Source organism: Emydura macquarii, unplaced genomic scaffold (assembly GCF_026122565.2).
Source record: "Emydura macquarii macquarii isolate MOO-44397 ecotype Brisbane River unplaced genomic scaffold, CSIRO-AGI_Emac_v2 contig_2205, whole genome shotgun sequence".
Lineage (NCBI taxonomy): Eukaryota > Metazoa > Chordata > Testudines > Chelidae > Emydura > Emydura macquarii.
Window position 1 is genome coordinate 27,564,597 of NW_027132342.1, and position 16,055 is coordinate 27,580,651.

At 41.7% G+C, this 16,055-nt stretch overlaps 1 protein-coding gene across 4 annotated transcripts in view; it reads left to right on the forward strand.

Moving 5' to 3' along the window:
- EEA1 (early endosome antigen 1) overlaps nucleotides 1-14,720 on the forward strand; it is a 139,860-nt gene extending 125,140 nt beyond the window's left edge. For 3 of the 4 annotated variants that reach the window (XM_067559831.1, XM_067559829.1, XM_067559830.1), the window contains 3 exons: nucleotides 4,263-4,383; nucleotides 4,751-4,849; nucleotides 6,614-14,720. In XM_067559831.1, the coding sequence (XP_067415932.1) occupies nucleotides 4,263-4,383; nucleotides 4,751-4,849; nucleotides 6,614-6,736 (343 nt within the window). In that variant the 3' untranslated portion in view covers nucleotides 6,737-14,720. The remainder of the gene's footprint in view (nucleotides 1-4,262; nucleotides 4,384-4,750; nucleotides 4,850-6,613) is intronic. The other variant, XR_010921993.1, reaches the window with a different exon arrangement.
- The last annotated feature ends 1,335 nt before the right edge of the window (nucleotides 14,721-16,055 follow it).

Below are 16,055 nucleotides of genomic sequence, written 5' to 3' on the forward strand. Positions count from 1 at the left end.
GAGGTGTATCCAGTAGCTCTGCATGTAGCAGTTGGTAGACCAACTGAACAGAGAATCCTCCCACAGGCACAAATGGGCCTTAAAGAGTACTGTAATTAGGGATAGTTTTGCTCTGGGGTTACTCCAAATATAGATCTGTTTGCCACAAGGTTCAGCACCAAATGTTGTCTGTTTAGTTCAAGTGCAGCAGCAGACCCACACTGTCTAACTGATGCTTTCCTCCTCAGTTGGGGTATACATTAGATGTATGCTTTTCCAGAATTCCTTTTAATGTTGACAGTTGTGAAGAAGATCAGACAGGACTCAGACAGGATGATACTTATCACCCCAGTATAGCCGAGACAGCTGTGGTACACGAACTTACTCTTTCTTTCAAAAGAAACCTTAAACAACTACCCTTGTCACTGGACCTTCAGTCACAGTCAAGGGAATGCGTATCATCCATATCCACTGTCGTTAAATCTGACAGCATGGGCAATAGGCATTTGACAGCATTAAATAAATCTTTCTCTGTAGATGTACATCATGTGTTACTAAATGTGAGAAAATGTTCAGCTAGAAAATTTTGTGTGTTGAAACGGAAAAGATTTTCATTATGGGTTGTTAATAAGGGTACTGCTCCTGTACAATCCATCTTAGAGTTTTTGTTTAATTGTTGTTTCTAAAGAACAAAGGTTTATTTGTTGTTTCACTTAGGGTACATTCAGCTGCAATCGCAGTGTTTCATATACCGATAAATGGAAAATCAGTATTTGCTTATGATATGATAAAAGGTTTCTAAACAGTTTACTAACTTTTTCTCCTCCTACAAGAAAGCCTGTTCCTGCTTGGAATTTAAACGTAGTGCTTTCACAGCTTATGTCACTGCCTTTCAAACCATTATCTGCTTGTTTTCTATTTCCTCTTTCAATTAAGGCTACTTTTATTATAGCAATAACATCAGTTAGGCAGATTAATGAACATCATGGCTCCATTTACAGTTTTTCATAAAGATGAAGTAGTTCTTTGTCCTCACCCAGTGTTAAACAATCCATTACTCTACCAGTGTTTTTTTCCCAAATCACATTCAAATAAAGGGGAAAAGTCGTTACATTGTTTGAATGCAAAGAGTGTTCTATTTAGAAGGAACCAAGAGTTCTTCTTCGAGTGATTGCTTATGTCCGTTCCACTATAGGTGAGTGCACGCCACTGTGCACGGTTCCCGGAACCTTTTTCCTCTTAGCAGATCCCGTAGGGCTGACTCTGGTGCCCCCTGGAGTCCCGCGCACATGCCGCAGTATATGAGGCACTGCCGGCTCTACACCCCCTCAGTTTCTTCTTTCCGCCCGAGACGGTTGCTGGAACTAGCCTTGCTCTCTGCAAGTTCTCTTCCCCTTCTTTGAACTGTTTGTTATTTGAAGTAGTTTAGTTAGCTTTAAGTAGTTATTAAAGGTAGTTAGATAAGTAAGTCTCTGCGGGGACTTAGAGTAGCCGGGCTATGCCCGGTCGCTGGGATTTAAGCCGTGTGCTCAGTGACCCACACAATCAGTGCCTTAAGTGCTTGGGGGAAGAGCACAGAAAAGATAAGTGCAAGATCTGCAGAGCTTTTAAACCGCAGACTCCGAAGGACCCAGAGATCCAGTTAAAAGCCCTGCTCATGGAGGCAGTGCTCCGCCTGGTGTCCCGCTCCACCTCGGCACTGAGTGTAACCTCGGTGCAGAGTGCACTGCTGGCACCGGGCTCGACTTGGCACCGAGCAACGTCCCTGGTGCTGAAGAAGAAGAGACAGCATGCGGAGCGCGGACACTCCCCAGCACTGTCAGTATGGGCGGGGTCGAGTGCGGAGATGCATCGAATTCGGCCCGTCGAATCTTCTCCGGTGCCTTCATCTCCACGCAGGGAGCCTCCCCTGAGTCCTGGGAGAGTGCCCCTGCCGACACCGTCAACACCAGAGACTTTTCAGGCAGCAAGAGCTTGTTGGCCTGCCTACACCACCTCTGCCCCCGCGCCGCTCCACAAGGATGTGGAGAGGCTCTATCCGCGGGTCCATGACCCGGTGCCTCCCTGGGATCTCAACCTGGTCCTCTCGAGACTCATGGGGCCCCCCTTTGAACTCATGACTTCATGCCCTCTGCTCATGCTTTCATGGAAGGTAGCCTTCCTGGTGGCCATTACCTCAGCTAGGAGGGTCTCCAAGATTAGGGCCTTGACCTTGGAGCCCCCTTATACAGTATTTTATAAAGATAAGGTGCAGTTAAGACCGCATCCAGCCTTCCTGCCCAAGGTAGTTTCCCAATTTCATTGTAAGCAAGATATTTTTCTCCCTGTGTTTTTTCCCAAACCGCATGGTTCAGAGGAGGAGAGGAGATGGCATTTGCTGGACATGAGACGAGCCCTGGCTTTCTAATTCAAGCGTGCAAAGCTGTTCCGGAAATCGACGCAGCTCTTCGTCGCAGTGGCTGACCGGATGGAAGGCTCACCTGTCTCCACCCAACGCATCTCCTCGGGGATTACATCATGCACGAGGTTCTGCTACGAGCAGGCGAGGGTGCCACTTCCGGGAACCATCACAGCGCACTTAACCAGAGTTCAAGCCTCATCTACAGCCTTTCTGGAGAGAGTGCCCCTGCAGGACATCTGCAGAGCTGCCACCTGGTCGTCGGTGCACACCTTCATGTCCCACTACGCCATCGTCCAGCAGGTGAGAGAGGACATGGGATTCGGCAGAGCAGTGCTGAGGGCAGCTCACTGGTAACTCCTACCCACCTCCAGGGTATTGCTTGTTAGTCACCTATAGTGGAATGGACATGAGCAATCAGTCGAAGAAGAAAACAAGGTTACTTACCAGTAACTGATGTTCTTCAAGATGTGTAGCTCATGTCCATTCCACAACCCACCCCCCGTCCCCGCTGCCAGAGTTGGCAGAAAGAAGGGACTGAGGGGCGTAGGGCTGGCAGTACCTCATATACCGCGGCATGTGCGTGGGACTCCAGGGGGCACCAGAGCCGGCCCTATGGGGTCTGCTAAGGGGAAAAAAGTTCCGGGAACCATGCACGGTGGCGTGCACTCACCTATAGTGGAATGGACATGAGCATGGAATGGACATCTCGAAGAACATCAGTTACTGGTAAGTAACCTTGTTTCTCAGGTTGTCACACCAATTGTTTATTTCATATACAGGTAACTGTGAAGGAAATCCCATTTCATCACAATTGTTGTCTAGATGGGTCAAACTCTATATAATAGAAACTTATAAGAGTGCCTCACAACTATGTTGAGAGCACACTCTACTAGATCGATGGCGGTGTGTATGGTGTGTCTAAGAAAGGTCCCAATAATTGAAATTTGTAGAGACACCGCGTGGAGTTCAGTGTATACCTTTGCTAATCATTCTGCATTAGATATTGCAACTAAGTTGGATGCTTGTTTGGTAGATCGGTTCCTCAGTCCTTGTTTAGCTAGTACTCCTTTCTTACCCAACATCCAAATTCCTTTAATACGGCTGGCTAAACTGTTCCAAGAGTGGAAGTGTGCAGAGGACACTCGAAAAAATGAAGGTTAGTTGCCTGTAAGTGAGGTTCTTCAAGATGGGCTCTATATAGTCACACTCCCTGCCCTCCTTTCCTTCATCTGCAAAGTCCTAACTATTCTGGCTCTGCATTAGCAGTGGAAATGACTGAGGCAGTAACCTCTGCCATGCCGCCTTTTATAGCCCTGTCCTCAGAACATATTCAAATGCTGTGAGCATAGGTTATGGAGGGGGTGTGAACATTCAGATAGGCAGTGCTAGTAGAAAGTTGCATCATTCAATGGTACTGGTCAGTGCACATCCCAAGATTTGTGAATATGTAGAGTCCATCTTGAAAAATCTTGGTTACAGGCAAGTAATCTTCATTTTTTTCCTCTCACCTCCTTTCTGTTTGATTTGCTGCAAAGTGGCCATTCAGAACTGCTGCTACCGCTTACTGAGACTGTTCTGTTTTGCACTTCTGCAGAACAGCACGCTCCAGCTGGCGGGAGTGCATTCAGTCCTGGAGCCCCCTCTGAAACCTGGGCCCCATTTTTTCCATTTGGTACTGGCTGTGAGAGTGACACTCATGTGTTCTTAGATGAATTGTAGAAAAAATATGTCAATTTCCCAGCAAAGAAATACAATGATCAATTACAGCGATACATTTATTTGTTATGGCTGCATGGCCAAACCTTTTAGTTGTGACATTTTGCCAAATAGCATAGAAATTGCATTGTATACATTTAATTTACTACTTGCTATCCATCTTCAGGTGTATTAAAAGTGAGGGAGAAATTGAAAAGCTTCAAGCCAAACTCCTGGAAATGAAAAAAAAGCTGGACAATACAACTGCAGCAATGCAGGAGCTAGGCCGAGAAAACCAGTCACTACAGGTATAAATCACGTTGCGATGACTAAGCATTCCAATACCAGTATGTAGTGATGAAAACTATTTTGACTTGAATTGTGTATTGTCACTCCAGAGTGGTTAAAATGTTGCTCAGTGCACCTCAGGATGCAGTTGATATTAGTGGGAGCTTCATGTAAATTCAGAATTTAGCCCATAGATTGGACTTCAGAAAGCTGCTTTTTTCAATTTATTTTTCATTTAATAACGGAGCTGGCATTGTAACTACTGAATCACCATGAATAATCCTCAGTGCCTTATCTTGATGCGTACAGCATGTGTGATGTAGTAGAGGACCTCAATAAGAAATGGACTTGCATTTAAAAAAATCTGTATTTGTTTTATTCATCTAGATCAAACACACACAAGCCCTAAACAGAAAGTGGGCAGAAGACAATGACGTACAGAACTGTATGGCCTGTGGGAAAGTCTTCTCAGTGACAGTCAGAAAGGTATGTGTGCCTTTGTGGGGTTTCTTTAGAACTTGTTTTCTTTCTGAACTGTTTTGTAGTTGAAGCAATGTTAGAATATCTTTGAAAAATTCTCCTAACCTCTGTACATCTCAGAAACATCTCAGAAACAACTTACATCTCAGAAACATAGATGGTTTGTATTACTTCAGATATTATAAATAAACTACTTAAGGCTTTGTTTACACACAGGTTTTATGCTGCTTTAACTATATCTGTGTAGAACTAGATATAGTTAAAGTGGTACAACTCTCTAGTGTGGACACAAGTTTTACCAATATAAAGATACTTACATCAGTATGGCTTATTTCTGTAAATTTAAATTCAGGTCTGATGTAAGTGAATGTAAGTCTGTTGAAATCAGTAGTTATATTTGCTTACAACAGGCATGACTTTGGTCTGATATTTTGGTTTTGAATTACTTTTTAAGCACTGACTAGATACAGAAATACAAGATGCACACACAGCTCCATTAATGTAATCCTGTCCTGAATCCTCCCCTTCCGCTCCCCCCACCCTGACTATTTACAGTCCTTTGGTGTTTCCTAAGTCACAGTTCAGGGAAACTGCAGCTGTATTTCTGCTTAGTGGTTCAGCATGGGCATCCACTCTTGGTTTCCAGCTCCCCAGTCTTTCTTGGGTGAATACACTCATCACTCTCCCTTCTAACTGGAGCATTCTCAGGCTGGCCAGTTCCCTGCCTTCAGTGTGTTATTCCCAGACTAAGATGCCAGCTTGCTTTCTCTTCAGAGACAGAGAACAGTGTAATTGCTACAGATATAGGTTACCACACAGTTCTTTCTAAGCAAGTCCATTTTATTCTTAAGTAAAAAACGTTACAGAGAAAACATACTAATAACAATAAAAGAACCTACATGCATGCTAATAAGCATGCCAGAATTCATCCCAGCTCTCACATGGGCTCTGGCAAGTGCATAATACCCCATCTTAGGGGCATCTTTGTGGATACAAGTTCATCAGAGCTTCAGCGCAGAAAAGGCACCCAGTCTTGAGGTCTCAGCAGGCAAAGTCCTTCCAATGATTGGGGCCCTCTGTGGACCAGGGATCCTGTCTTTTGACTGGATCAGGAAGAAGGCCCTAAGCCAATTTAAAACCGAGGCTTTTGTCCAAAAGTCTTTTCTGTGATCCCTGGAGAATCCAGTTTGAACTAGTATATGCATTTCTCCCAGAAGGGTGGTTTCAAAGGCTCGTAATGGAGAAAGTTCATTAGCATCCCCCACCCTCCACTAGAGAAGGTGCATACCATGCCACAACAACAGTAAACTTAATTCTAGAAGATTTGTTCAGTATGTTACAGGCTGTTGTCCTTCTGTCACAATTATCAATTGTATTGAATTATAGGATGCTTTCAGTCATTTGAAGGGATTTGGTGAAGTCCATGAAACATGTATCTCATGCACCTCAAGAAGATTGAGGGTAAAACTTTCAAGTAACTCTAAGTCCCATTAAAAGTAACTTGGGAGCCTCTGGTTCCTTGAAAGTCAATGGGGCTTAGGCTCCTTAGCCACTTAAACACTTTTGAAAATTTTACCTTTATGCCCTCTAGAAGTGGAATTGTGTATAAACCCAAAGTGCCACTTAGCCCCCCAGTATTAAAAATTCAAATGCACATCTGAAATTAAAAAATGTAATTTATCTGATACTTTATGTATTCATTTCTTTTAATGTACTGTGCCCACTATACTGTATTTGACATTCATTATTTGTTGTTTTCATCTTTCGCAGCATCACTGTAGACAGTGTGGAAATATCTTTTGCGCTGAGTGCTCAGCAAAGAATGCCTTAACTCCTTCTTCTAAGAAGCCTGTCCGTGTTTGTGATACTTGTTTTAACGACTTACAAGGATAACTGGTTATATCAAATGACACCTAAACGTTACACTAGAATTAGAATTTCTGTTGATGCACTTCGTACAGCACTCAGACTACTGTTCAGTTTGGACAATGATTGTAACACTTGCAAAATTTAGTATATTTTAAACTGTTTTATTGATACCGAGTAATACTATTGTATTTTTTGTGAGACATGAGCTCAGATCATCCTCAGCTTATTGCCATTTACCCAAAAAAGAGCTTTTATGTCTAGATTAGAAATACCCAGTTATTTGTAAATAAAGTTTAAACAGAGAAGTAACAATGTATTTTTTTAATCTTTAATTTTTGTGTTTAAAAGAAACATTTATGTGATATTGCAGTTTATCTTGTTTCTTTCAAAACAGTAAGTTGGAAAAATTTGCAAGGATTTATGTATCAACTGTTGCTGCTTCAGTGGCAAAATCACGTTTTTATTGTTGCATTTGATTGAATAACTAACATTCTTTATAACCCTCTAGTACTTTCTTTAGGAGTTGTTTTTCTCTTCTCTTGCTCTTGAATTTTTCTTTCTAAAGGTCCAATCCAGCAAAGGGGGCAAACACCTGTACCCACATGGAACCCTGTTGACCTGTATGGGGATCTCTGTGGGCACAGTGGTGTGTCCACACAGAGCTTATTGCAATGCAAAACCATGCTCTGAAGTGTCCCTAGCCTGTTTGCCACAAGCTGGGAATGGGTGATGGGGTATGGATCACTTGATGATTACTTGTTCTGTTCATTCCCTCTGAAGCACCTGGCATTGGACTCTGTTGGAAGACAGGATACTGGGCTGGATGGACCATTGGTCTGACCCAGTATGGCTGTTCTTATGTTCTTATCAGTGCCTAAGTCATTGCCCAGCTACACCATTTGGATATTGACATATCTTTACATGTACTGTAAGGTACTAGCATTTGTACAGACAAGTAAGAATCAGGATTGCAAGTCTGGCTTCTGTTTCAGGAATGTTGCGTAAAGCTCTCCCATATTGATTTATAGCTTTTCCTATCTGTGCACATATAAAAAAATTATCCTCAGTTCTATTCTTTTTCTTTCCCCAGTAACAATGGAAGCCCTTGAAGGTCCTTGGTTGGTCTTTGAGGACCACCCATCAACTGTCCTAAGCTAGGTTTCCTACTGATGACCTATCTTCTGAGACTCCAGCATTTTATATGATCTCTTCTTCTTGTCCCCCACATTAACTGGAAAAGGTTGAGATCATTATATCCTTAACAGAATTGGTCTTTCCACTGCTTCTCCTGAACCTGTGATGTTTGCGTTTTTCTTAATCATGGGTCTTTCTTGAAATAGTAGTTTCGTGATTTGCCCTGCTCAGAATGGTGGTTGAGACTCCTGCTGTTTTATTTATATACAAAACAGTCAGACTTCATTAAGAGGGGAGGATACAGTTTTAGACTCTGTTACTGTCATATTTTCTTCTCTACTTGTGCTTGAGAAATTTTTAAAAGCGATGCATACGTATACCTCTCTTCCTTGTGTTGGCAGAAAAAGGAAAATGTACTTACCTGTAATTTTTCCTTCTCTGAAGTGGGCTCCTGCTCCTCGGTGATCCATGACAACTGGGTTATTCCTCCTCATCTTCCAGACAGAGGCTTTTTAAAAAATCCCCCCCACCTCCAGTTTCACAACATAATGCCAGAAGGTGAAACTGTTCAGATAACTCATTGCCTCTTTAACTCCCTCAGTAACTACCGAAGGTAAAAAGACTAACTGTAAGTCCTAATGCATAAACATTATGGAAGATTAGCCATCTCCAGGCAGTGTAGTTTACTTTTGACTACTTATTCATTTGTGGTACAAAACAAATGAAAATGAAGACTTACAGCACAGTAATATCCCAATGTGAGGAAATTCCATAATTTCTCCCTCTCTTTGTAGGAATGCTGTATTGGGGGAAAAGGAAAACTGGAATTTAATGGGAATTAAGTGATACCATGAGTGGGGTCTCATGGAGCACAGGTGCTCACTTCAGAGGAGAAAAAGTTGTGTGTAGGTAAGGGAATTTTACCTTTCTCCCACGTGGGCATCTGGTGCTCTATGAATATTACTACTGGGAAGCAGCCAACAGCAAAATCAATCTCTCCAAAAGGGAAACTTAAAACAACAACAAAATTACATCAAGCGGAAAACCAGCTCTTATGTGAGGGTGGATATTTTTGTTTGCTTGCTTGCTTTTCTTCTTCTTCCTTCCCCCATCATATGAAGAGTTTTAACGACAGAAAACCAAGAAAAAAAAACTTTTGTCTGGAAGTTCTATCAGATGAAGACAACCCATCTATTTTGAAGTGTGATAGATAAAGAAATGCACTGAAGACTAGAAAGCCAGACAGCAGAATTACTTGAATGATGCACGCTGCTGACCTGTACAGGAAATGGCATACGCCTGGTGGAATGAGCCCGCACAGAAACAGGGAGAGTCTTTTATCAAGAGTTTGTAAGCCTGACAAACTCCTGAATTTCATTATCTGGCAATAGTGATATGAATGCTCGGCACTCTGTCTTAAATTACTCCTCTAATCCTGAAATTGCATCTCGTTTTCTTCAAGGAGTAGTTTTGGCTAAACAAAATTTGAATATGCCATCCCCATCTGATGTGTGCACTGATTCCACCTAGTTGTGGAATGGTTTAGAATACAAAAGCCAATAAATTGGTTGGTTCAAGAGAGAATCATAATTTTGGGGGACAAAAAATTCTGGTACTGGCTTGAAAATTACCTCTTCTAGGAAATAATTTCACATAAGGATTCCAGATAAGGCCACCAAATTACTTATTCTCCTGTCCAATGGAACTGCTAACAGGAAAAGCATTCTAATAGGAAGAATGGGAAAGACTCCTCCACATATTGAAAGAAGAAAGTTCAGAGATTACCTGAAGCATCGAATCATTGTACTAGTTCCTGCTGGTGTCCCTACAGATACATGGCTTTAACGAATCGGGAAAGGAGAGGGTGCTACAAACAAGAGCTAAAAGTGGAAGGAATATCTTCTAATGCTCCTTAACACTGAGACTTAGACCTTCAGAAAGCCATGACTCAGGCTCAGTCAAGAGCCCATCTAGAAGAAATTCCAATATATCCCTGGTTGTGAGATGGACTGGGACTCTTAATTTCTTGAAACGCTCAGATTTTGGAGTTTCTAGATTTGAGTAGGAAGCTCTTCTGAATACTTATGCTCTAGAATGGAAAACCTCAGGTGCTGTAGGCCTGGAAATTGGAGAGGATCCTGGAATAGAAGTTTCCCCTGGCCTTGCACGTTCAAGGATGCTGACCTGGCATATGTAGGAATTTGATTATGAATTAAGTATTCACTTTAGTTCTCACTGTCATGAGTCAAATTGGCATCTGCTCTCTTACTCAAATATAAGTGGTTTTAATCACTGGATGCTTTATGTAGTAAACTCTTCAGAGTAGAGATCTGTCTGATGTGGATTTTTTAATTGGATTTGGAATAGTGGAAAACTTTGGATAAAGCTCTGTTCTAAAAGAAAAATGGTGGAGGCCCAAGGTTATGGGTATTTTTTGTTTCTCTTTATTCTTTTCCCTTTATTCTCCCCCTTACCCTTTTGGGATGCTTTTTAAAATTTGGTCATATTACCTAAGGGCGTTTTATCAAGGGCATGAATTAACAACCTCAGCAATGGTAGAGTAACCCTCAGTTTATGCTATCCAGCCTCATGGTTGTGAAGACCCTGCTACTTCTGCTTCTGCAGCAACAGCTTTTGCAGCTGCCCCAATCTATGTGACCTGCCCCTTGAAGACGTGGGAATGATTTTAAAACAAACAAAGAAACTCTCTACCTGCATATTTATAGAGGCATGTATTAAGGGGGGAAAGAGTAGAGTTGGGCATGCGTACTCATGCATGAAACCCCTTGCTCATGCAGTAATATTCTGTGAGCTTTGAAACTTGTTTAAAGTGGTTTTACAACAAAATGGTGTACTCTGCTCCCTTAATGCTGATATTTTAGTGCAAGATCACAGCCATTTAAATGTTTGTTTGAGCTGGTAGGCTGGTAGTATGAGCAACTGGACGCTCTCAGTAGTGTTGGTTGGATGAAAGCTGCTAGGCTAGGCTAGGCCAATATGGCTCGCATGAAGGGAAATGGAAGGAGAAAAGTTTTAATCACACCTCTACCTGTAGATTCCAGCTGTCAGTGGTAAGCCAAGCAATTGGCTGGTATAGTAAAAAGGCAGGCAAGGTAAAAAAGGAGGACAGACGGGAAGAGAAGGTCTGCTGGCACTGGTAGGTTAGCAGAATAGGCTAGAGTGGGAAAATGGTGGATGAGGCCATGCTGCACAAACCATCTGGGAAGGAGCTGAGAGGGGGAATGCAATCAATGCTCAGCACCCCCAGGCTGACCTGATATGGTGGTGACTAGTAATAAATATGGTGAATCTGAGCCATTGGAATGGGGATTTTTTTTAACTGTGCTTTTGGTTTCAGAATCTGTAGGAATCAGAATGGCACTCCGAGAGAGGGGGCTGACAGAGCTGTTGAGGGATAAAGGTTCAGGATGCCAAACACAACAAGAACTGGCTAATGCCTTTTGTGGAACAACTGGGCGAAGCAGTCTGAAAGTGGTGGGAGGTCCTACTCTGTGGGATTTTCCTAACCCTCTGACTTACTGGCTGGAGAGGGTCCTTAACACCATGTTTCACCCCAGTTAGAGCAGAAGAATGGCCAAGAACTTCCGATTTGTAGCTTTCAAATGCCAGGTCCTGCTGGTGAATTTCTGCCCCACATAGTTTAAGACTTGCCTGCCATATTTCTGCTGTTGGAGTCAGCCCTTGCTGGTATGTTGCATCTTGGCCTGGAGTTATGAGTAGCCCAGGACCACGGGCTTGGAGATCCTACAGAGCCAGCTTCTGTTGCTGCAGTTCTGCCTCAAACTGCTAATATATTGCATGCCACATTATTGTACAGGGTGGAGGGCAATACAGTATTGTGTAGCTGGGTCATGAGCAGGAGCTCCTTTGATCTTAGCTGCTATGCTGCTATGTTTCTCCACCAGTGCTGGTTTCCTGCAGACTCCTGTTCAAAAATCCTCTGTCTACTATGGGACCCCAAAGAGAGAGAGAAAAAAAAATTATAATAGAAAAAGCTCCAACCTGGAGATAGAAAGCCTTGGAGGAAGCTTCGTCTGCTTCTGTGAGCTGATCTGAGACACGGAGGAGTTAGAGAGGCAGTCACTTTTCTGAGTAGCTCTACCTGTGGGTACTGGTGTGTGAAGCTAAAGAGAGGTGGAGGTTTTTTTGTTTTTGTTTTAAAGAGGCCCCTCTGTTCTTGGAAGATGAGGACTAACCCAGTTGCATTGTATCCTGTAGTACCAGGTGCTCATTGGGGGAGTAATGTTTTGTCTCTCTTTGAGTGACTTAAACTATTGAGATCATCTCATTGGAAAATCTTTTCTTAGTGAAGCAGGAAAAGGTTTTTGGGAACAAAAATGTGAAGTAGCCTTGTTATGTTTTCAGATCCTTGCAAAAACAATTGATTGCCATTGACCCAACTGTTGCTTGTTGTAAAGGAAATGACACATAAAGCAGAATATTCTCCAAAGAGCAGTAGTGGCCCCAGGAAACTCAAGTACTTTCTAGTTTGTTAATGCAATATGGGAATAAATGCTTCTTACAACATTTGAAATTGATGACAAATACCTGGAGTTAGAAAGGAAAATGCTGGAGTTTAAGACCAGAAGAAAAATAAACATTGTCTAGAGTGACGAGTGAAAGCTCTGTAATGACACTATGGTTTGAAGAGGTTGAGAACTGATGAATTACTTCATTGGAACCTCTGGAGTAGGAAATAGCATTGTCACTTGCACTATGCACTTTTTTCTTTCTTGCATAACTGAATATAATATACAATAAATGGAATGGCAGTTTTGTATGCATAGATGTAGTAACCAATCCACAGTATTCTTAGCTGGATTGCTCACTGAATTATATAAATAACTCCCCTTTGTTGTTAAGGGGAGTTGCACTCATAATTCCTCTGCACCTTAGTGGAGCATAACCTAAGGACACACATAACAAAGGAATTCACATGGTCTTTAAAAAGCACTGCTGTGTTTATAAAGCTGTATCTTAAGATTTAAAATGATATATGAATTTTCCATATTTAAAAAAACCATGCCAATCAATCAGTTTTCATTCTCCAGGTAACAACCCTTGTACTCATCTTAGCTTATAGGGTAAGTTTGAAATAACACATATGCACACAGTTACACAAGAAGTCACTGAATGGTCTGCTTTTCAGAAATAGTAATAACAGAAAAGTAAAATTCTTCTACAGAAACATGCACCTTTGTCAATTCCCTCCCTCCCCCACAGGGGCTCTAAATAAAGCAATCTGCATTTTTAGCGAGAGAAAGCGTAACACACCACTTCAATTAAGGTTTTAAGAAAACAAAGACACTGTTAGTAGTTAACATTAACCATTTCTGTCTTTGTCCACAACACACCATATTATACTATGCACTCATCATATAGCAGGTTCATGAGTTTCTTTTCACTGGATTAAATAGAGCACATTTGAAGATATTAAATGGGAAAACTCTCTGACATTAACCCTGTCAGAACAGTATTGTTTTAGAAGCAAAACATTTGGTGAAGATTCCTTTCCTACTCCCTCCTCTCCCAAATTAAAAATAAAAACTCAGGTTTTATTGCCTGTTTTTTTGGGGGAGGTAAAGGGGTGAAGAGAGTGGCTTGTGGAGAGTATGTTCATTGTTTATATGTCAACAGGCTAATGCTGGCCGGTCCAGAGCTCCTGCTGTTGGCTCTATTGCAAAGTACTTTATTGTATCACCTTGTTAAATCCCAACTCCTGGCACCAAAGGGATATTAAAAGACTGTCTCACTGGGTTAGCAAATACTGGAACTTTTTATAGAAATGTGTCCAAAATGCTGCTTGTATAGGATTTATCACTTTTGTAAGAAAATAAAATAAAATAAAAAAAACCCAGCCCATCACTCAATGCCATATATAAGATTTTATTTAAACTACCTCTCTGTGTATAATTCAACCAAGTAGTCCAGTTTAATAGGGTTTCCTCATTGTAGTGTTACATAACAGTTATAGTGACTGCCAAATTTGCAAGTGTCTGTCACCAAAAAAAGTTAGTCTTTTACTATGTGTTTAAACAGTATCCCGTAGATTATAATTATTGTAGACTCAGTTCTTCTTTTCTGCCTCTGTAGTTTTAATCCTACAAACTCTAGCTGTTGAACAGGAAATAAATCACTACCACAAGCTTTCATAGTTATGGTCTGTTGGGCTACAACGTTTGTATAGGGACCTTTGCCATTGCATCATCCACTAATTAATCCACTGTTAATTTAGCCTTTTTTCCCAGTACTCTAGACATAAACTTGATGAATGGATTTGTGTAATGGATGCGTGCTACAAATTATATTGCCTTGTTTGCCTCTTTTCTGAATTTTAATGATCAGTTTATTATCGTTGCAGATGTGAATATTGGGCATAAAATTTACTGATTTTCCGTGTTGTACAAAATAGAATTGAAAAGTTTTACATTTCTAACCCACTATTTAGAGATAATGTATGACATTTGCCTTATGATGCAGTTTTATCTACAGAACACTGCATTTCTTTTAACCTGGATCATACACTCAGAATGGGCATAATACGAAGATTATGTAAGTGTAGATAGACTTTGCATGAAAATTTTTTCATCAGTTTGATTTTTAAGTCTTACTTTCAGTGTTGTGTTTACTAATTGTGATCATGTAGTTGTGCCTTACATTGTGAAAGAGTTTAGTCCAGTATGCACTGCAATTCCTAAACTCTGCGATTGGATGGTGACTAGTTGTGGACAAGAAAATGATACCATGCATCACTTAATTCTGTATAAAGTATGATGAATAGATGCTTGTTGAAATGTTACTTTTGTTTTCTAATCTGTTAAAGGAATGATAATAAAATTAGATCTTTCTAATAGACCAGTTTTGTGATTTTTCAAATTATCTTGTCCCATTTTAAACAACATTATTTTGAACTGTGTGTTATATTAGTTTAGAAACTGATTGTCAGGAAGCAGAAACTGGACTGCAGGCTTGACTTTCCATTTTCTTGCTCCTAGAGCAGTGTTTCTCAAATAGTGTTCCGCAGAACTCCGCGGGCTGAGTTGAAAGTTTCCGCGGAAAAGTGGAACTGCGCCGCCAAAATCAACACAAATCGCGCGCCGCCGAACAGCTGGCAGCGTGCCGTCAAACAGCTGATGGCGCCGCCGAAAACTGCTTACAGAGCGCGCTGCCGAAAAGGGGGAAGATTTCCTGGACTTGTCGGCGGAGGGTATCGCATGGCCGCGCAAGGGTGCCGCGGTGAAATATAATTGAGAAACACTGTCCTAGAGGAACTGCCAAGAAAGTTTTCATTGTCGCAAGGAGGTGTTGTGGGCCATTATTTAATCAATTTCAGCCTCATCAGTTTCATTCAGAGTGATTTGTTTTTTCCCTCTGTCCCAAAATCTGTCTCCACACTCAGTTACTAGAGAAGTCTATTGTGTATATTGGACATTGGCAGAGTAATGTATAGCAGTCAGTCCCTTCTGTCATTGACAGTGTTACCTTTATATTATGTCCAATTTAGTTTGTATTGCTCTGGCATGAGTGAGAGAGGCTCAGAGACTGCTTCCCAGTCTAACAATGGTATTTTACTTAGCACCTGAACACTCTTCTGTGGGTCTGTCTTCACTGTAGTGTTAACTGAGTGATTGGCACTCAGGTCTAAACACCTGGGTTATCTGACTTTGGATGTGAGCAGCCACATTGCAAAGCCTAACTCAAATTACTATGTCTTCATTGGTAATGCACAAACCCACGTCAGGTGCTAGGACTTCTGGGATCATATCCTCTAGTTCTTTGTACTGCACTAAGCTGAGCAGCTCTGAGTCTTTCCCAGCAAGTTGTGGGAGAACTTATCTGTCTTTCCGGGACATAGGGGGGGAATTGTGGGAATGCACTGGAGGACTATCAGCGCTCAAGTGATCTAGCCTGAGTCCTCATTGGAAAGTGGATGGGTTACCAGCCCAGGTGTAAGCAGCACTCGGACGTCAGCATGTAATCCAAGACAGGCCAGCTAGCCCAGGTGTAGAGCCAGCACCCATTGGTTGAGAGGGTTTTGTGTGTGGACAGGAGCTCAGTTAGGGGCAACACCTGAGTTAACTGCAGTGAAGACAAGCACTAACGCTATGAAGGTTTCTACTTAAAAATTTGTATCCTGTTGTCGAATATTCAAATACTTCAACCCACTCCCAGTCATCATGGAATGCTG